Here is a 20,916-nt window from a genome sequence, read left to right as displayed (position 1 = left end):
GCCTCGAACACACTCCCATGACCTCTTCCACTCCTATTTAATAGGACTTAATACCTTTTTAAAATCCTTTCGATCCCCTTACCTTTTGGTCTGTGTCTCTCCTGTCTTCAGAATTTGTCTTTAACTAAGTCCAGGAATAAGCCTGACTGAGGCATTCTCCTGGGAAGATAGGGGTAGATGCAGGAGAGCAATGATCTGGAAATTACTGGAATCTCTTTGGTGGCCTGAAATGGGAGATGGAGGAGAGGAGGAATCTCACTATTTATCGTCCATAAAATCCCTACATGCCTAAACTCTTCTCGAATCCCTCCCTTCAGACCTTGTTATATCTGAACCTTGGCTGCACCCTGAGCACTCAGCTGCTCTTACTCTTCCTACATTCTCTCACTATTCTTTAAAGCCTCCAGCTCTGAAGCTTATGACACCGGATGATAATGCCAAGGAGCTTTCCTTGTTATGGACTGGTCCCTCCCTGCTTGTTTCTTGTCGATCTCTCCCTCTCTCTCTCATTTCTTTCTCATCTCTCTCATCTCCCAAATGTTGGAATGCTCTGGGGGCTGTGACCCCTTCTCTCTCTACACCTAATCCCTAAAGTGGTATCATCTAATCCCACAGATGGCCCATTTACCCATAAGCTAATAACTCCTAAGTTAATATCTCTGTACTCCGACCGCTCCTATACTCCAAACTCATGTATCAAACTGCCTTCTCACCTCTCTGTCCAAATGCTTAACAATACTCTTGATTTCCCCTATGTTAAAAATAAAACGAGAGGCCCAAAATGGAGCTGCTTACTTAGCATAAGCCCCACATCTCCAAACCAAGACTTAATTACAGTTTCAGCTCTTCCAGAAATGGAATCTTAAACCAATCAATCAGGAATCGCCTGATCAGCACTAGCTAATCTCCCTTATGCACCCCTGCCATCCCTGAAAGGAAAGTCACCTTGCAACAACCAACCTGCTTCTTTGCCCAGGGTACCTGGTTCCTGCTCCCTTCTGCCTATACTTCTCATTTTTTGCAGCTCCTCAGAGCTCCTTTCTATCTTCTAGACTGGATGTTGCCTAACCTATGAATCACTGAATAAAGCTAATTAAGACACTTAGTTGAATTTTGGTTTTTGGCACCCACAAAGCACCTGTCCTTACAGTTCTTTCCATCCCAGAAAACATACCTTCCATCTTCTGTTGCTCGGCCCCCAAGTCATTCTTGACCCCTCTCTCACACCCCACATTCAACCTGTCCAATCTTGTCATTCCAGAATCTACCTGCTTCTCACCACTTCCACCGTGTCTTCCGGTGTCCAAGCCAATTCCTTTACGCCTTGATTAGGGCCATAGCCTCTGAGGCAGACATCCAGCAGCTTCTCTCCAGTAGGCTGTTTATGTCTTGGGTTAAACACAATGTCCTCTGGGTCCTCCTGAAGCACAGAGAGCTGTGGGATTTTCCAGCCTTACATAGTGTAGCCACTCCTGCACACCAGCTGCTCTGAGCCTTTGGGTCCCTCTTCCACCATCTGCCACAGCAGTTTTGACATTTCGACTTTACCTAATTTGGGATATTGCTTTCTCTGAGTGGCATGTTAGCCCTACTGCTCAGGGCCCGTGCGGGGTGTCAGATCCTGCATCATAGGAGAACACTCCCATACCGATAAACTCCCTGTGGCAAGAGACTCAGTGTGACTCCCATGATCACGCCTACTGGTATTCACAGTCGTGGGTGATCTTTCCCCTTGAGTGTGATCCAGGCATGTGCTGGGGTACATGTGATTACGCTGCATAAGATCCTAATATCCATCTTGCCAGAAGGCGGTCTCCTTTGCTGGCTTTGAAGAAGCAAGATGCCATGTTTTAAACCACTCTAAGGAGAGGGCCTTAGGCAAATAACTGAGGGTAGCCTCTGGCAGACAGCCTCCGGCAGACAACCAGCAAATAACCGAGGCCCTCATTACAATAGTCTGCAAGGACCCGAATCCAACCAACAACCATGTAAACTTGGAAATGGATCCTTCTCCAGCTGAACTTTCTGGTAAGATCCCACCCCTGGCTGACACCTTGATTGCAGCTTTGCAGAGGATCCAGCTAAGCTGTACTGGAACTCCTGACTGATAGGAACTGTGAGAAATAGAACGGTGTATTGTTCTAAGGCACTAAGTTTGTGGTAGTTCTATTATGCAGCAATAGAAAGCTAACACGCTTACTCTCATCCAGTCTTAGGTTCTGCCCATTATCTCTCCCTTGATCTCGCACTCCCAGGATCCAGTCCCATCCACGCTCTCCCAGCTTTTATCAGTACATGCTGACCCGGTTTTACAGCTCCTTTCTTCCCTTCGTAGGCCCAGAACTTCCAAGCCAGGAGTGTATTGTCGCTTGGCCCTGGTTATTGGTTTTATTTTTTTTTTAATTTTTTTAAAGATTGATTTATTTATTTGTGATAGAGATAGACAGAGAAAAATATGGAACGCTTCACAAATTTGCATGTCATCCTTGTGCAGGGGCCAGGCTAATCTTCTCTGTATCGTTCCAATTTTAGTATATGTGCTGCCAAAGCGAGCACTGGTTATTGGTTTTAACAACTATCTGCTCTATTTTGCCAGAATCTATGAGTTCTCCACCAAATCTCACCACCTCCATTCCTACCAATGTAGTTTCTATTCCTACCAAGAAAGGGCACTTCCATTCTTCCAATCACTCAGGCCAGAAAACTGGTGTCGTACTTGATTTTGCATTTTCTCTCATAAACCACATCCAATCACTTAGCATATATTATCAGATTTTCTTTAGAAGTGTGTGCAAAATCTGACCTTTTTCTACCAACTTTGCTGCTCCTATCCTGGCCTAAACCACCACAGTTCTCATCAGTACTTTTGCCAAGAGCCACTTCATTGGTCTTCTCATCTTAGTTTCTTCTCTACAGCCAGAGTGATCCTTTTAAAATGTAAGATCATATCTTACAATTCAACACTTTCCAGTGGTTTCCTGTTTCATCCTGAATAAAATCCAAGGTCCTTGCCAAGAATTAAGGCTACCTGCTCTGGCACTCTCCAACCTCTAACTTCCTCTCTTATGCTCTCTCTTACCCAAACATGCCAGCCACATGGCCTCCTTGCCAGTCCTCAGCATCCCAACAATACTGCTCCCCCTCAGCCCTTTGCAGTCCTTATTTCCTCAAAGGGAGTTAATACCCTCACCCCACCCCCACCCAGCCTACACACACTTTCTCTGGGTCCCTGCCCAAATGTGCTCTGTGTATGTGTACCCTCCCCTTATCCAAAAGGTATTTCTTACCGGCCTAACCTACTCCCACCACTGTTACCCTACTCTATTTTTCTGCATAGCATTTGCTTATTTGGTTACCTTCCCCTCCAGAATACAAGTTCTCTAAAGGCAGGTCTACTGTTCATGATGTGTCCCCAGCACCTGACATATACTGAATGCTCAGTAAGTATTCTTTTTGGGGGCACCTGGGTGGCTCAGGTCATGATCTCAGCTTCCTGGGATGGAGCCCCACTCAGCGGGGAGTCCACTTCTCCCTCCCTCTCTGCCCTTCTCCTCATCCCTGCTCTCAAATAAATAAATAAAATATTTAAAAAAGAATCACAGGGGGCAACAGGTAGCAGCAGAAACTGGTACATCAGCTGCCTCTTTTTTGCAGTCTAGGGATTTCCGATCTTGTATTTGTTATTGTCTTATTATCTCATTCAAAATATAGTTCTAAAACCTCATGGCTTCTACCCAGACCAACAAGGTTTATGACACGGCACAATCAAACCCCTCTTCCTTACCCATTTCCCAAATACACATCCACATCCACACCCACACTCAACTTAGCAAACAAATTCCTCACAGAACACACTAAGCCAACCAAATATATAAAAATCTATATTTACAAAAAGATTAGGAGGAGTTTATGCATTTCACAAAAGGACCCTTTGCTTTGGAAAAGGATTTACCACAGGAATCCTTTAAATAACTAGTTTACTAAATGAGTTTAAAACAGGATTTGGCTTCAAGTATCTCCCCCAGAAAAAAAGAAGGCTATATTTATCAAATATCTACTTATGTTCCAGTCACTGGGCCTGCACCATCAGCCATTATTTTATTTTATACTGATATTCTGTGGCTTAGTGAATTATACCGGGATTTATCTAGTTCTTACATTAGTGTATGTGTATCTTTTGAGTTTCTTTGAGTTTCTTTACTCTTTTCCAGGAAAAATATAGAAATATATAGTATGCTGGGGTTATTTAGTTTTGAGGGCAAGTAAATTTTACACACCACAAAACAAAAGAATTCTCAAAAGAAGAGAATGAGCTTTGAAATTAGCTGGCGTCATTTGGATCGTCATGTGTAAACTATGTGATCTTGGACAACTTCCTTAGGGGCTGATTTGAGTCTCAGTTTCTCTACTGATAAAAATGGACATAATGCCAACCAGCTCAGAGTGACCAGAAGAATTGAATGAGATGTATAATGAAACCTAGTCCAATGTTTGGTACCTATTGGCAGCTTAAAGAAATGTTATTTTCTATCTCCTTTCCATGGGATATGACATATAACACTCAATGTAAAGGCATGTGAAATGCCTAAGAAAAGGAGGAAAGTATTCATTAATTACCCAGTCTGCATGACATGCTTACCATGTGCCAGGCACTGTTTAAAGCTATGGGGAAAAAAAAATAAAAAAATAAAGCTATGGGGATACAGTGATGAACAAGACAGACCCTGTTTCTCTTAGAGCTTCCATTCTGGATAGGGAGATACTGACAATAAACAAACTAAGACAAATGAAAAATATTAGTGAGGAATGAGTGCTACACAAAGAATTAAGCCTGAATGATGTGATGGGGAGAAACTGGGTAGGTTGAGTGATCTGGGGAAGCCTTTCCCATGTGATACTTGAGCTTGGATCTGAAGAACAAGGAGTAGCCAGCTGTTTGATGGGGGGTGGGGTAGCATTCCAGGCAGAAGGACTGTAAACATAAAGTCCTTCAGGCAAGAAAAGGCTCACAGAACATCATGGCTAGAGCATAGCAGGTGGGCAGGAGAGTGATGCTGGCTGAGGACAGATGAGGAGGGGTCAGATCCTTAGGGGTTTGAATGCCAAGATAATCACAGATAAAAAGGCTAATCTCCTTAATATGTAAAGAATTCTTAGACACTGAGAAGGTAAAGGACAGCAACCCAATAGAAAAAAACAGGCAAAGGGCAGAACAGATAGTTCACAAAATAATACATGGTCTTTGTATATGTATAAAGACGTGCAGCTTGACTCATAAGAAAAATACAAGTTAAAATTACATTGAGAGACCATTTTTATCCAACAGATTGACTAAAATACCAGATGTGGATGATGCATTCAGTTGGTGCAGCTATGGGAAAACAGACTTTGTTGACAGGAGTGTCAAATGGTGCACCTTCCTTCTGACAGGTGTGAGGTGACAACTCATTGTGGTTTTGATTTGCATTTCTCTGGTGATCCATGTGATACCACCTCACACCTGTCAGAATGGCTAACATAAAAAACACAGGAAATAACAAGTGTTGGCAAGCATGTGGAGAAAAAGGAACCCATGTGCACTGTTGGTGACAATGCAATGGGTACAGCCACTGTGGAAAACAGTATGGAGGTTCCTCAAAAAATTAAAAATAGAGCTACCATATGATCCAATAATGCTGGATATTTACCCAAAGAATATGAAAACACTAATTCAAAAAGATATGCACCCCTATGCATTATTTACAATAGCCCAAATATGGAGCAGCTCAATTATCCATCAATTGATGATCTGGTCTACATCTTCTTTATCTGTTCTACACACACACACACACACACACACACACACAGAGGAATATTACTCAGCCAAAAAAGAATGAAATCTTACCATTTGCAACAACATGGATGGATCTAGAGAGTATAATGCTAAGCAAAATAAGTTGGTCAGAGAAAGACAAATACCATACGAATTGAAGAACTGAATTCCTCATTTAAAAGGTTATTCAACAAACCAAGAAATAAACCAAGTGCTCACCAAAAGGGGCAGGTGAAACAGATTATGGTATATTTCCACAGAATAATTCTATATGGAAAAAGAAAAGAAAAGGAATGAGAAACTGCCTTGTATTCTGATATGGAAACAAAATATATGAAGTGAGAAAAGCAAATGCAGAACACCTACAGTGTGCTACCACTGTGTATGTGATAAAGGAGAAAATGAGATATTCTCATTCTTGCATTTTCTTTAAGAAACCTGAAAAACTTGTAAAAGTGATTGCCTATGTGAAAAATAAACTGGGAAGACACAAGAATAGGGGCCAGACTTACTTGTACATACTTTTTTATATCACTTAAATTTTAAAATCATCTGAATTGTATTTTTATTCAAAACTTAAAAACTAAAAAAGTGAATGACAAAAAAATGAATAAACAAGAAAACCTATTGGCTGAGCTAAGAACCGTAAAGGCCTTGATAAGGAATTTGAAATTTATTCTAAGTGTGTCAGGAAGTTGTAAAGTTTTACATGAGGGTTTGACAAAATGTAGCATATTTTAAAGAAAATGGCCCAGCGCCACATGAGGATCAGACTGTAGTGGGACAAGAGGGACACAGAGGTCTGTGAGTGGGGCAGGAGTCCGGGGTGAGGAGTGGTCTACGTGAGAGGCCAGGATGTGTTAGATCAGACTGAGGTGCAGAAGGAGAGCAGCAGAATGTGTTTTGGAAGTGAGGTCAACAGCACTTGCTGATGGGTCACCCATGCGCGGTAAGAAAATAAGAGGCTTGTGCCATGAGCAATGGGGTGCACGATGGTGCTACCAGAGCTCAGAAAGGAGTTAAAATGACTCACAGATGGGGCAGTTCCAAAGGTTCTATGGAGAAAGGTGTATACCAGCAGAGCCACGAAGGACCTTATGATGTGAGGAGATGTTAACAGGGTGAGAAGTCCCTGCAGGTGGGTAGGAAGGGGGCCCTGGGCAGGGGGCAGGAGGAGGGCTCTCCCCTGCAGAGTAGGCGGGTCTCCTAAGAGTTGCTTCCATTTTTCTTCACTGCAGGTCAGCTCAGACCCACGGGTGTGAAATGACTTGAAACCAAATCTTATTTCTATGACATACTTCTGCTTCCTACACTTCCTGCGACTGTTTCCTTGCAATAACTAGAGTTTCTTTCACACACATTGGCATTCTGAGAATATACTGAAAGGGAAAAATCAAGCAGGCAAAATGGGGACTGGCTGGCTGGGTCAAAGATTTGTCATTTTTGCCATTTGCTCACAACAGCTGATTTACCTTCTCTTGGAACTGTGGTGGACGAACAGTGGAATTCCCTGGAGTCCCGTTGGATGCTCCAGCAGATGCTTCTACTTTTAAGGCTAATTGATAGGCTAAGAAGGTTTTGTTTTCACCTTTCCTCTTCACTTAAGGTTTGATAACTAGATTGCCGATGGAAAGACTCCCTGGCAGATGTTGTACTTATCTTGAATCAAGACCTGTAACCCTAGAAGTGTTTCTTTTTTTATTTATTTGAGGGAGAGAGAGATAGCATGCACAAGCAGGGGGAGTGGCAGAGAGAGAGGGAGAAGCAGACTCCCCGCTGAGCGGAGAGCCCAACGCAGGGCTCCATCTGAGGACCCTGAGATCATGACCTGAGCCAAAGGCAGGAGCTTAATGGACTGAGCCACTCAGGTGCCCCGAAGTTTGTGTTTCTGATGAAGAAACGACTTGAAGCTCTGTTTTCTACTTTTAGGGTATATTCTTATTATCTGGGTTGGGCTTTAATACCAATAATTCGGTCTTCACTCTTTCTACCCTTCCCTTCACCAAACAGAATCCATGTGTTTTTCTCTTTTTGAAATTCAGCATTATCTCAACACTCTTGTCCAGTGCACTGTGTTCTCTGCAGGAACTATGTCATAGGCAGTTTATGAACCAGGATGAGTAACAGACCAGCATAAGCTGCTCCACCCAAATTACTTATGAAGACTTTCAGCCTTGGATCTTTGATCGGTCAAGTGGAAGGAACCAAGTTGGGTTTTAAAGCTGAGACATTCTTGTCCTTGCCCATCCTTCTTGTACAGATGGTGTGCTATAGTCTATAAAAAGATCATATTCTGGGGCAAGAAAATATCGAGAATATGTTAATAAAAAAGAAAGCAGAAAATGGCTGATATGTAAGCGTGTGTGTGTGTGTGTGTGTGTGTGTGTATGCACACTCCTGATCCTTGTTTCTTTTTTAGAGTTCGTGGGTGACTGGGTGGCTCAGTCTGCTTCTCCCTCTTAACCTCCCCCTGTGCTCTGCACCTTATCCTCAAATAAATAAATAAAATCTTAAAAAAAAAAAAAGAATTCATTTCAGTCATGTGGATCTACTTGAAAGTTTTTTTTTTTAAATGAAATCTCAGAGGCAGTAATTGGAGATAATTAAAAATCAATTTGAGCTATGACATTTTATGGAGAGGTGATATCATATGAGCTTGATTTTATGTGTGAAATTAAATCTGCATAAAGGGCAGTGTTCAGTTCCTCTGAAAAAGTTGAGAGAAATTTAGACACAAATGCAGCCAATATGCCCAAACTCAAACTTTAGACCATCAGCATCTATAAAATTTAAACCAGTCACTTGCACATTTTTAAACATATTGTGTTAGGGAAAAACAATGCCAAATGGGTTTGGCTTGTTTTGGAACAAAAAAGACTTCTGCATTTGTCTTAAAAATGTTATCTAGTAATATTTCTTCACTTTACAGAATTTTTATAACCTCACAAGTGGCTGGAAGAAATCAATACTAATGCTGTTTGATTAGCTCATATTAATTTTTCCATGAGCCTTTATGGGGAGGGAAGGAAGAGGAGGAGCAACAGAAATGAATTTATGTTTAGCCAACTTGGGCTGCTATATCAAATACCACAGACTGGGTGGCTTACACGACAATATTTCTTTGTCATAGTTCTGGAGGCTGGAGGTCCAGGATCAAGAAGCTTGCAGATCTGTATCTGGTGAGAGAGAGCTCACTTCCCGGCTTGTAGATGTCTGTCTTCTCATTACATCCTCACATGAGTGGAAGGAGAAGCAAGCTCTCTTCTGTCTCTTCTTATAAGGGCACTAATGGCATTAAAAGAGCTCCATCCTCATGACCTAGTCACTTCCCAAAAGCCCATCTCCAAACAGCATCACACTGGAGATTAGGTTTTCAACATATGAACACATGGAAGGAGATGAACATCGAGTCCCTGGCCCTCCAAATCCATGTCCTTCTCATGTGCCAAATATATCCATTCCATCTCAACAGCCACCAAAGTTCTGACTTCAGCATCAACTCTAAAGTCCAAAGTCTCATCTAAATATCATCTAAATCATATATGAATGAGAATGGAGGTAAGTATGATTCATCCTGAGGCAAAATTCTTCTCCAGCTGTGAGCCTGTGAAACCAGACAAGTTATGTGCTTCCAAAGTACAGTTGTGGGACAGGCATAGGGTAGACAATCTGAAGGGTAGCAGACTATGCCACCCAGAATCTGTCGGAGTTCAGAACATGCCATTCCCCAAAATAAGCCACTTTGGTACATTGATTACTTTGAGCTGTAAGTACTTGAAAAACAGCACATGCGGGAAGGGACTTCTGAAGTCTCCCTTTTCTAGCTAAAGGCAGATCTTCCAAAAGGAACTCAATTATCATAAATGCTCTTCCTGAGAATTTTAACAATCAGGGTAGATTGACTCATCATGGGAGAGAGAGACTAGAAATTGACACCACACCCAGGTTTGTCACAAACTATCATACCTCTCATCTATTCTTCTAAGAGTCCATTCATCTCCCATAAAAGCCATTTGCTCTCCCCTAAGAGGCCTATTAACTCTCCTCCCCTTTCCCTTTTAAAATGGCATTTAATCCTGAATTCTAAGGCCACCTCCTCTTTTCACTGGGTATATTCCATGTATAGATGAGGTACGCATGTTAATAAATGTGTTTGTTTTCCTCTGGTATATATTTTATTACAGGGATCACAGCTAAGAACTCAGAAAGGTAGAGGGAAATTTATTTTTCCTCTCCAATAATTCCCATTCCAAAAGGGATAAACAGAAAGAAGGAGGAAAGAAGGGGTTACAGGTTCCGAGCAAGTCAAAACCCTAACAAGAAAAATTGTGACATCTTAAAAACAATCCTCTTTGGCTGGATGCTCTGCCCTCCAGACCCACTAGAGTAACATCACTAATGGCTCAGCCATGTTGAACCATGAGAAGTTTGAGGTAGACCCAATATTAATCAAATATTTGTTTTTCAGACAACTTCCTTTTTCTTTTTCTTTTTCTTTCTTTTTCCTTTTTTCTTTTTTCTTTTCTTTTCTTTTTTTTTTTTTTTTTTTTTGAGAGAGAGAGCATCCATGAGTGGGCGGAGAGGCAGAGGGAGAGGGAAAGAGAGAATCTCAAGCAGACTCTCTGCTGAGCGTGGAGTCCAATGCTGTACTTGATCCCATGGCCTGAGATCATGACCTGAGCCAAAATCAAGAGCTGAACCCTTAACCAACTGAGCCACTGAGGTGCCCCCCCCCCTTTTTTTTAATAAGCTCTATGCCCAATGTGGCTGAAACTCACAAGCCCACAATCAAGAGTGGCATGCTCTATCAACTGAGTCAGCCAGGTGGGCTAACACTTTTTTTCTAAATGTTTTTAAAGAACAGGAAAAAACCAGATCTGTTTTTTCACAGCAAAAATTAGACAACCTATGTGTCTTATTATGGGTCATGGAATCCTTTAATACTCAAATGAAACTATGACTAATTGTCATATGTTATGGTCCCAATGAATTAGATCTATTCCTGATGATCTATTTTAGTAATCTATTTAACTCTTCCTATTCTACTACCATACTATTTTTATTATAAGATTTTTTTTTTATTTTAATTTTTTTTTTTTTTTTTTTTTTTTATGATACTCACAGAGAGAGAGAGACAGAGAGAGAGAGACAGGCAGGCAGAGGGAGAAGCAGGCTCCATGCCCCGGGAGCCTGACGTGGGATTCGATCCCGGGTCTCCAGGATCGCGCCCTGGGCCAAAGGCAGGCGCTAAACCGCTGCGCCACCCAGGGATCCCTTATTATAAGATTTTATGCTAAATGTTAATATCTGCTAAGGCCAGATCACTCACACCATTCTTTTTAAAAATCTTAATCCAATGGGAAATAAATGAACTTTTTAATAAATGCTTCTGGTGGAACTGAGTAATCATTTGGAAGAAAACAAAAATAGACCCCTATCCTCATACCATCACAATAATATGGAATAAAGATTTAAATTTTAAAAATAAATTAATACAAGTATTAGCATATATTTTGATTTAGAACCTAAGCAAGGCAGGAAAGCCAGAAGCCAAGAGGAAAAGAGAAATACTCAACTACATAAAATTAAACATTTTATTTTGGCAGTATTTATTATAAGAAGAATGAATTAAAAGATCACCATAGATTAGAAACATATTTGTCATATATGATGTGTGACATTATCATATTACTAATATAGAAATAATTAAGTAAAATACAACTCAGTAGAAAAATGGGCAAAGGAAATGTTAATGTACTTCTGGATCTGGAAAAGACTAATATATGATAACAACTTAAAACTCACTGGCAATGGGCACCTAGCTGGCTCAGTCAGTAGAGCATGTGACTCAGTATCAGGACTGTGAGTTCAAGCACATATTGGGTGTAGCGCTTACTGGATAAAAAAAACAAAAACCTCACTGGCAATGGAGATAATACAAATTCAAATAATGTGACATAAGTTTTCAACTATCAGATTGGCAAAATACAAAATGTGTAATGCTGGTAAGAATAATAGATGATATTTATTGATTAGTAGATAATATACTGAACTTTTTGTATATGGACTTATATCATTTAATATTGATAATGCTGAGAAATAGGTTTCTTTTAAATTAAGGAAATAGCTCAGCTAGTAAATGGCAGAGCCAAGATTCAAACCCAGGCTGTCTGATGCCCAGAGTGCAAGTTCTGTTTCAACATGCCGAGTGCTGATGAGGAGGCTGTGGCAGTGTGATTTGCTACAACTGTTAGAGAAAGTAATGTGGTAATAGGTATGCATATTAAAAAACTCATCCCCTTTGACTTATCATCCCCCATATAAAAGATTCATCATGATCTGGTGTTACTGATTCTTTGACTACTTGGTAGAATTTAGCTGTAAAACCATCTGAGTTTGGCAGTGGTTTTGTTTTGTTTTCTTTTCTTAATTTTGTGCTGTTTCATTGTGAGTAGCTTCTAAACCACTGATTTTTTCTTTTTCTTTCCTTTTTTAAAGATTTATCTTAGAGAGGGGGGGAAAGGGCAAAGGGAGAGGGAGGAGAATCCCTGCTGAGTGCAGAGCCAGATGTGGGGATCAATCCCAGTACTCTGGGACCATGAGCTGAAATCAAGAGTTGGTGGCTTAATCAACTGAGCTGTGCGGATGCCCCTAAATCACTGATTTTCTTAATGATTAAATATCTTTCCGATTTTCTGTTGCTTCTTGAATTGTTTTTGGCAAATTAGTTTTTCCAGGAAATCATTTATGGCCATATACTAAGCTCTGGTCTCCCAGTGCCCTCTCTACCCTTTCCTTCTGGTGCTGGAACTCAGCAAACCCCTGCCCACTGCAAGTTCTGACAATCTTCAGCCTAAGGAGGTAATTTTTCCTACATTTATTAATTCTGTGTTACCTCGGTGTTCCCATTTTGCCTTTTCAGCCATCAGGCACACTCGCTTAACCAATTCATTATGTTCATTTCCTATATTGAAATATCCAGTGTGGTTTCTGTTCCCCCAACAGGACCCGCAACAGCACATCACCAAATAGTAAGTTTTCAAATTTATTAGAATGAAGTTGTTTATGGTGATCCCTTATTTATTAAAATCTCTGCAATATCTTGTTTTGTCTTTTTATTCCTAATGCATGTGCTTATTTTTCTCAATTTTTGTCTATCTCTAGTAGTCTTTTAAAATAATTACTACTTTTGAGCACTTTTCCTAACTTGCTACATTGGATATACTTTCATTTTCAATGTTTCTCTTTTTTTTCCAACATAAGCATTTTACAGGTATAAATTTCTCATAAATTACTGACTTGGATGCAACATTTGAGGAGTATTTTCATTATTTTGCAAATCTACATATTTCCTAATTTCTATTAAGAGTACTTTGACTTCTAAATTATTTAGAAGTTTAAAAAATTTTAAATGTATTGAATATTTTTAAATTATCCTTTTCTTATTAACTTCTGAACTATTTGGATTGTGGTTAAAGAACTTGACCAGTATAATTAAGCTCTGTGATATTTGCTGAGAATTCCATTATGGTTTAATAGTAGTCAATTTTTACAAATATCCTGTATATACAAAATTCTCAAGTTTGGGGGTACAGGATTCTGTGTATGGCCATTAGATCAAGCTTAATTGCATTGTTCAAATCTTCCATATCCAAATCTTTGTGATTTATCAACTTCTATAAGTAATATGTTAAAATCGATGATGATGAATCTGTCAGTTTCTCTGTGACAATGGTCATTTTGCTTTAGTACACTAGAATGCAAGGACATGTATACAAAGACAACAAATGGAACAAGGGGTCTTGGCAAAACCCTAAAAATAATACTTCTAAATGTCCATCACTAGTAAATCAGCTAATTGTATGAAATATTATATAGCCATTAAAAGCATGAATTTGCTTCATATCTATTAACCTAGGAGGACCATGTTCAGTGAAAAAGGCAAGTTTCAGAGTATGTATATTGTGATCCCATTTTTAGTAAACAAAACAAAAATTCCTCCATCTGTGAACACGTTTCATATATTTGAGTTAGAAAAAAGGCAGTTAACATCACTTCCTCCAAGGAGGTGCCTGGACAAGAGCACTGTTTTATTTTACTACCTTAAATGACCATATTTTATTTTGGCAACTTAAGGAAAGTCTAGTAAAAAAGTGATGATCACTACTCATAAAACCTGATAGGAAGATATGCCATCTGCAAAAGGCAAGTCACAAATACTATGATCTTATGCATTAGAGTGACATGTACATGTTGATATGACCATAAGGAAATGACTGGGAATACACACAATAAATCAGTATTACCACCTCTAAGTGCAGATTATGGGAGCTTTTCCTCTGCTACATGTATTATTTGTATTAATTTTATACATGCATGTTAATTGTGTGTGCAAGAAAACATTTTAGAAGATGCAACTACAAAAACGCTATGGCCCGGGGCACCTGGGTGGCTCAGTCAGTTAAGTGTCTGACTCTTGGTTTTGGCTCAGGTCGTGATCTCAGAGTCGTGAGATCGGGCTCTGCACTGGGCATGAAGACTGTCTAAGATTCTCTCTCTCCCTCTCCCTCTGCCCCTCTTCTCCCAACCCCTGCACTCACTAGCTCTGTCTCTCTCTAAAAAGAAAAACAAAAAAGGCTATAGACCAAAAACTCCCCAAACAACACAAAGTTCTGACACACCCATGCAAAATTTTACATACAATTTCAGGTACTTAATAGACTTTCTGAAGCTCATCTATGCATCGCCTAGGTTTCTGCCACAGTAGATAAAAGGACAGTTAAATGACAGAAAAATCATTTGACCTGCCAATTTCTCCCTCTGTCCTCAGAGAAGTGCTGGCTCCAGGACAAAATCTTGGTGCTGAAAATGGCTGGACTGTCATCTGTAACAAGGGCTTCAACCTTACTGGAGTGAAATGCTGCTTACGCTCCTCACACTGCTCCCACTGTGTGGGCACCTACCTGTAATGCAGAGAGGGATGACCATTTTGAGTGTCTGTTTCTAACCATCTAACTCACTAATTCTGCTTCTGCCTCTCCCTCTGTCCCTCCCTCTGCATGCTCTTTCTTAAATAAATAAATAAATAAATAAATAAATAAATAAATAAATAAATAAATTTTAAAAAGAACTTGAGCTTCAGAGAGATGAAATAAGTAGCTGGGAAAGTGGGCAGATTATTCCCTTGAAGCCACGCCTAGGAGGTTGAACTTTATCCTGAAAGCAAGTGGAGGGAAGGGCTTCGAGTGGAAAGTGACATGATTTGAACCTTTTCTCAATTCTTTTGGTTGCATAGTGGAGAAGGTGTTAGTGGGGGGCAAATCTGGAAGTCAGCATATTAGTTAGGTGGTTGTAGTAGTTTAAGAGATAATGGGCCTTGGATTCTGGGTAACAGCAGTAGGGGTAGAAATAAGTTGGTGGTTTGAAGGAAGAGATACTCCAGAGGTTGAATAAACTTGGACTTATTAATTTGGTGGTGGAAAGCCAAAGAGGAGTCAAGTTAGATTTCCAGATTTCTGGCTTAGGCAGCTATAAGGCGATGGCATCCAGATCCATAGAGAATGCTGGAAGTGGCACTGGGTTATTTGGAGATGCCAATACTATTATTTCTCAGCCCTTGGTTCTAGGAGGTTGACAGAAAGGCCAGGAATGGATTCAGGGGCTGATATCCACTTCTGAGTCTCCCACCACATTTTTCCGAGACAGTGACAGCTCCTGGTGTCATTTCTTCTAGTCTATTCATTCTTTCCCTCTGCTCTGAGTTAGTTCTTTTTCTTAGGCTCTTCAGTCCTGACTCCACACCAACACAGTTGGAACAAATGAACAATTCAGAAGTCACAAGGCAGGGGCACCTGGGTGGCTCAGTAGTTGAGTGTCTGCCTTTGGCTCAGGCCATGATTCTGGGGTCCTGGGATCTGAGTTCCACATCAGGCTCTCCCTCTGTGTCTCTCATGAATAAATAAATAAAATCTTAAAAAAAAAAAAAAAGAAGAAGCTACAAGGAAAAAGTTCTATCATCCTGAGGGTAGAATTTAATGATGACAAATGAGACACACGTTAATAAATTGATATATATCTTTTTTATTATGCACAGATAAAGGACTGAAAACTGTGGTTATCAAAACTATACATCTAAGCATGTTCATAAAATTGCCAACACATTGAACAGAGAAAAGAATACAACAGGGGTGTTCAAACTGGCCACAGGGATTTTCAAGGGTACTCTTTTTACCCTGATAGATGAAAAACAGCAACAAAATCAGGCTCACTCAGGAAAAACCAGAAGAGAGAAGTATTGTATTTGGAAACTGATAATAGTCCTTTTTAGAAAAACATCTGTCAGTTTCATGAACAACCCCCAGATAAAACAAACAGGAAAAAAGGTCACACACACACACACACAATCCGCCCAACAAAACGTGCTCTGTTAACACAACCGGCAGTACAACCATCACTCACGCCATGAGGTAGTTACAGTACAAAAAGACTGGCACGCATGTGCGCACCCCCACACACCCACAATCATGCCTACTACAGAACACACACAGAAAATGGGTTTACAATCTTATTACAGACAAGGAAAAGACCATTTTTGTTTGTTTGTGTAGAAAATGCTACAGGGACAGCTTAAACAGAAGAGGTGTCTCTCACTTTGAAAATACAGAGTAATTGTGGTGAGAAGCTACAGGGTATTAGACCCTCTGCCTTGGGAGTTGAGAGCATTTCAACAATCGGTTTAGCTTGAACAACAAACAAAACAAAACGGCCTCTGTGAATTAGGGTGTAGCCTGCAGAAGTAAGAAAAGACTGTAGACAGAAGCATTTAACTGGAATATAACAACAGTTTTAAAGACAATCGCAGAACTTGCTATAAAGTATAGCTTGTATTTTGTACTGAAACTGTGAAGTATGAAGCAACTGGAAATGTAATACGAAGCTAGGGAGATAACACTTTCTTTGGAAACATTTCTGAGATATTTACTGATGTTCACTCTCCAATTAAACATGGGATCAGGTTTACCAACACGGATTTCTTGATCTGAATACTACTACTGACAGTAAGATCCAAACAAATAAAAGGTGAATTTTTTTCTTTTCTTTCTTTTAAAATCTTTTGATTTGCATCCATAAATTTGTAGATTAATTTTAAATTATTTATAAACTCATTGGCAATGTAGCATCTCTCTCAAAAATATACATTTTAAATATAATGACAAAAAGTGTTTTAACCCTGTCCATCTGAAGATTTGGGTCTTTTAATACCTCTTAATGGCTAATTTTCTTTTTAACAGGATGGAAAGGGTTTTTTAAACAGCAAAGAACTGATCAAAAGAATTCACAGTAACTGAAATTAAACATTTCATATGGAGTAATTTAAATTTATCGAAAACACTTAAATATATCTTTATACACAAATTTTTGTAGTAAAATATAGCTATAAGTGACTTAAAGACTCTAGTCTTCTTTGAAGACATCTTTAAACTTTTTTATACATAGAATATGCTAAAACAATACATTCTGCTGAAGGTTAGGCAAAGCGCATTATTTTCAAACACAGGTAGCATCATGTAAGTCCTCCACTCTGATACCCTTGTGTTAAAAAGTTAACTGAAGGAAATAAATTCTCTAATCTCCTATCTTCATTTGTATGTGGCAATCTGCAAAATTTTCAAGAAATCAACGTAGACAGCCTGGAAATCTTAGCTCTCAAGTAATTTGTTTTGGTTAATATTATCCAGATTGAGTATCTACACTTCTCAAATCAGAGTATTGCTCTATGACTGGTGATAGGTCTGTCCTAGCAGCGACTAGTATGATCTATCAGTATCATATCAATGACTCCCAGTATCTCCACCGACTCGTGTGCCCGACAGACACTGCCTACAGGTCTTGGGTGCCATCAACATTTTCTACTTAGGGTTCCATTCAGAGAACTAGGTACAACTCTTTATTTTAAGGGCAGTGAGATTTGTTTATGAATATTGTGGGCAGGGTTTGGCCTTTTCTGTTTGTGGGATTCTGAGTCATTTTGGGGAGAATTCTGGAAAAAGGTTAATATTTATTTGCAGTGAAGCTATCCTCAGTAGTAAATATATTGGCATGGAAATTTCCCTCTGGCATTTTTTTTTTTTAACACAGAGGTATCAGTTGAGCTTATTTTAGCTGCAAAGTGGCATCATATTATTCCATTTTAATAAAATCCACCTCAAATCCTTTTTGAGTTCGGAATATACTTAAGGCAAGAGAACTAAAGCAGTCCACATGAGTGCCCTCTCCTAGATCTCAGCACTTTCTTGGCAGAACTGGTGACACTGTTCAGATAACCAACCGGAATCCAACAGGATCTGCCGTGCAATGCACGAGCAAAAGCTTTGCTTTTCACAAAAGGGTCTATTTAAAAGGTTGACGTGTTTTGAGTGGAAACACTTATTCTCCCAAACACATTTAAGAATAACTTCCAACTCTGAGGCGCAGGACATTTTAAAAAGGGGAATGAATTTTCTCTTTTTTTTTTAACTGAGAAAACGAATGTGCCAGATGACATAGTCTATACCTATACTTGCATATATATTACTGTGCAAATTCCTCTTCTACTTTAAAACTACATTTGCCCCGATTTAGTTTTTCAGAGCACAAGGTCATAAATGGGCACAAATCTGCAGTCCTAGATTTTGGCTATTTTCAATTTCTTTAGGCTTATCAAGAAATTACAGAACTTGCATTAAGACATTTTTGCAGTCGGTGTGCGGGTGTGGGAGAAGGGGGAACGCTGATAAAGTCATCAGCACTGGTTTTGGCCCAGGGCACAAGAAAGGAATGTTGCTGTGATGCGTGTCAGGATGCGGTCCCTGGGGGCAGCACCCATCAAGCCACAACATCAGCCCCGAGAGGGTGTGACAGCAAAGTGAGAAGTGTGCGTCCAGAAGGTGCAAATTAGACGTGAAGGAACACAGGAAATCCTGAAGTATTCCTTTCGTTTTACATCTTGGTTCGGTTATACCAGAATCTTTGGCCAGATCTCCTCACTGGTCCTACCGTCTGCTTACTATCCTCTTACCAACTCCTTGAGTCAGGGTGTCTCCGGGCCCCCAGATCATGGATAGTCTTACCTGGACAAAGCAGCATTTTGAAAACTGGCATGTGTTTCACATTGAAAACCCCCCCAAGCCTGTGCGGGGCTGGAGGAGAAGGCCACCACCGTGGCTTCCCCCCGGGAGTTCTAGTGTGGCACAGAAGTCCAGGGGTGGGGGTGTCAGCCCTGGGGGGCGGAGGAGTACAACAGGTGGTCTTTAGATTGACATTCCCTCTCTCTTTACAAGGGCACCGCGACAAAGGCTGGCAAGCGTGGACACGTGGCTGGGCCCTCGACCTGGTCGCGGGGGTGACAGGTGGCTAGGCGGCGCTGCTGCTGGAGCAGGGCGTGCTCTGCGTGCTGCCGATGCTGTGGGCCGCGCTGCTGTTCTCCGAGGCCGGCGGCGAGGTGGGGACCTGCTGCCTTCCCGCCGTCTCCCCTGCAGTTCAAGACAAGGGACAAAGAAAGACACAAGATCACTTCAGGGCACGTCTGCTAGGAGGCTAGTTATGATTTTCGTCTCCGATGGAACAGAAGAGTCCCATGATCACAGTCAACCACAGACAAAAGCCCAAGCTCTCATTTCTCACTTGGATAATGGGAGAGATCACAGATCAAGTTCAATTCCAAGATCCAAGAGCCACTATCTGTGCAATTGTAGTTGTTTTTTTTTTTTTGCACTAATTTTGTGTCAATGCCGGTAATTGAAACCATTTTAATATATTTGGTTGTATTCACTTTGTTCTTCCAAAAATGTTGTGTACAAACCATGCTTTCAATGTTGGCCTCCAAGTTTTTTTAATAAGAAATTTCTGTATTGGAAAAAAAAGTTTCCTCTTGTTTTTAAAAGCTCTTGCGTAGTGAAAAGCAAACTGTTTCAAGCTAACTGATGGGCAGCTCTAGTGACTAAGGCCATGATAGATGACACGGAGTACCCAGGATTTCAGTGCCCAGGACCTTTGAAGAAACCGCCACCATTTATATGATGTGATCCAACAGCCCAGACCTGGTATTCAGGAAACACAGTCCTAGCCCTTCTTAAGCACCATGGGGTTTGGAGGATGAGACCTTTAGGCTGCGACAAGGGAGGCCTGGAAGTCTGGGGGCCTTTTTCTGAATATACTTGCTCCACATGGGGTTGGTGAGTCTGGATTTTGCCAAAGTTGCAGCAGAGAGAGCTGTGTGGCCCAAGCACACAACCCACCTGAGAAATGGAGGTCGGACAAGTCCGTTCTCAGGAAAACCTTTCGGGCAAGGAGTTCAGCTGATCGTCCAGGGGGGACTGTGGTTGCCAGGGAACGACGTCCTCCACCCTGCAGTTTACTGGGGGTGCAGTGAGAATACCTCCTAACACGTTAAGCATCCCACTTTTCATTACACATCCCACTGCATTTTAACTAAACCCATTCCTTTTGCCAAATGTGCAGTGCTTTGGAGGAGCAGGAACCCCTGGGTCACACACATGGTTTGCATTTAGCACTGCGAAAGGCCCTAGAGCTAAGCCTTTTCTTCAGCGAAAATGGTCTCAGGGCAGCCCTCAAAAAATGGCTCTGTGTAGGGAAAAGTGATCAACGCTCTCTAATGAAAAACACTGCATTTTCTCTGAAAAGTCACAGCATAAACTTAATAAACTTCTGGTCCGCCCTGCAATGTGGGAAGCCCCAGAGGGCCAGGTCTGTTTATGAATGAGCCTCCTCTTTCCTGTCAAGCTGAAATACACAGCTATCAGCCAGAGAGATAAGCAGCCCTCTGGCCGCTTCATTAAAACAAAGCTCACAGAGCAAAGGCTCTGCTCTTCAAGGACAGGATCTTAGCCCGTTACTTCCATCCCTTTTCTGGGCCCCTCAAAAGACTCTGCCAAAAAGCAGCTCTGCAAAATGTAGAACTGGCTCATGCCCTTGCATCTGGTTACAGCTTTCCCTGTCACCCATTTTACAAACCACACAACCTCAACACACATTTTTGCATCAACCTCGGGGCATTTATATGTTTGCTGCATTATTTGGCCTGTGCTGGATTTCTTCTGATTATC

The 20,916-nt window shown here is 40.8% G+C and overlaps 1 protein-coding gene, 1 long non-coding RNA gene and 1 other non-coding gene across 7 annotated transcripts in view; all 3 read right to left on the bottom strand.

Moving 5' to 3' along the window:
• The window catches only part of LOC112918382 (uncharacterized), a 49,843-nt gene extending 48,378 nt beyond the window's left edge, over positions 1–1,465 (bottom strand). For both annotated transcript variants that reach the window (XR_012000775.1, XR_003234676.2), the window contains exons 1-2: positions 1,269–1,465; positions 83–224 (exon numbers count right to left, since the gene is read on the bottom strand). This is a non-coding gene — a long non-coding RNA (uncharacterized lncRNA). The remainder of the gene's footprint in view (positions 1–82; positions 225–1,268) is intronic.
• Positions 1,466–2,449: 984 nt separating this feature from the next.
• LOC112918487 (U6 spliceosomal RNA) lies at positions 2,450–2,556 on the bottom strand. The gene has a single exon (XR_003234702.1). It is a non-coding gene; the product is annotated as a U6 spliceosomal RNA (small nuclear RNA).
• Positions 2,557–15,872: 13,316 nt separating this feature from the next.
• The window catches only part of TGFBR3 (transforming growth factor beta receptor 3), a 193,008-nt gene continuing 187,964 nt past the window's right edge, over positions 15,873–20,916 (bottom strand). For all 4 annotated transcript variants that reach the window (XM_072754638.1, XM_072754636.1, XM_072754639.1 and 1 more), the window contains exon 17: positions 15,873–19,323. In XM_072754638.1, coding sequence (XP_072610739.1) covers positions 19,205–19,323 — 119 coding nt within the window. In that variant the 3' untranslated portion in view covers positions 15,873–19,204. The remainder of the gene's footprint in view (positions 19,324–20,916) is intronic.

Source organism: Vulpes vulpes, chromosome 3, assembly GCF_048418805.1.
Source record: "Vulpes vulpes isolate BD-2025 chromosome 3, VulVul3, whole genome shotgun sequence".
NCBI classification, from domain to species: domain Eukaryota; kingdom Metazoa; phylum Chordata; class Mammalia; order Carnivora; family Canidae; genus Vulpes; species Vulpes vulpes.
The sequence above is the reverse complement of the archived record's forward strand: the minus strand, read 5'-3'. Positions and strand labels throughout refer to the sequence as shown.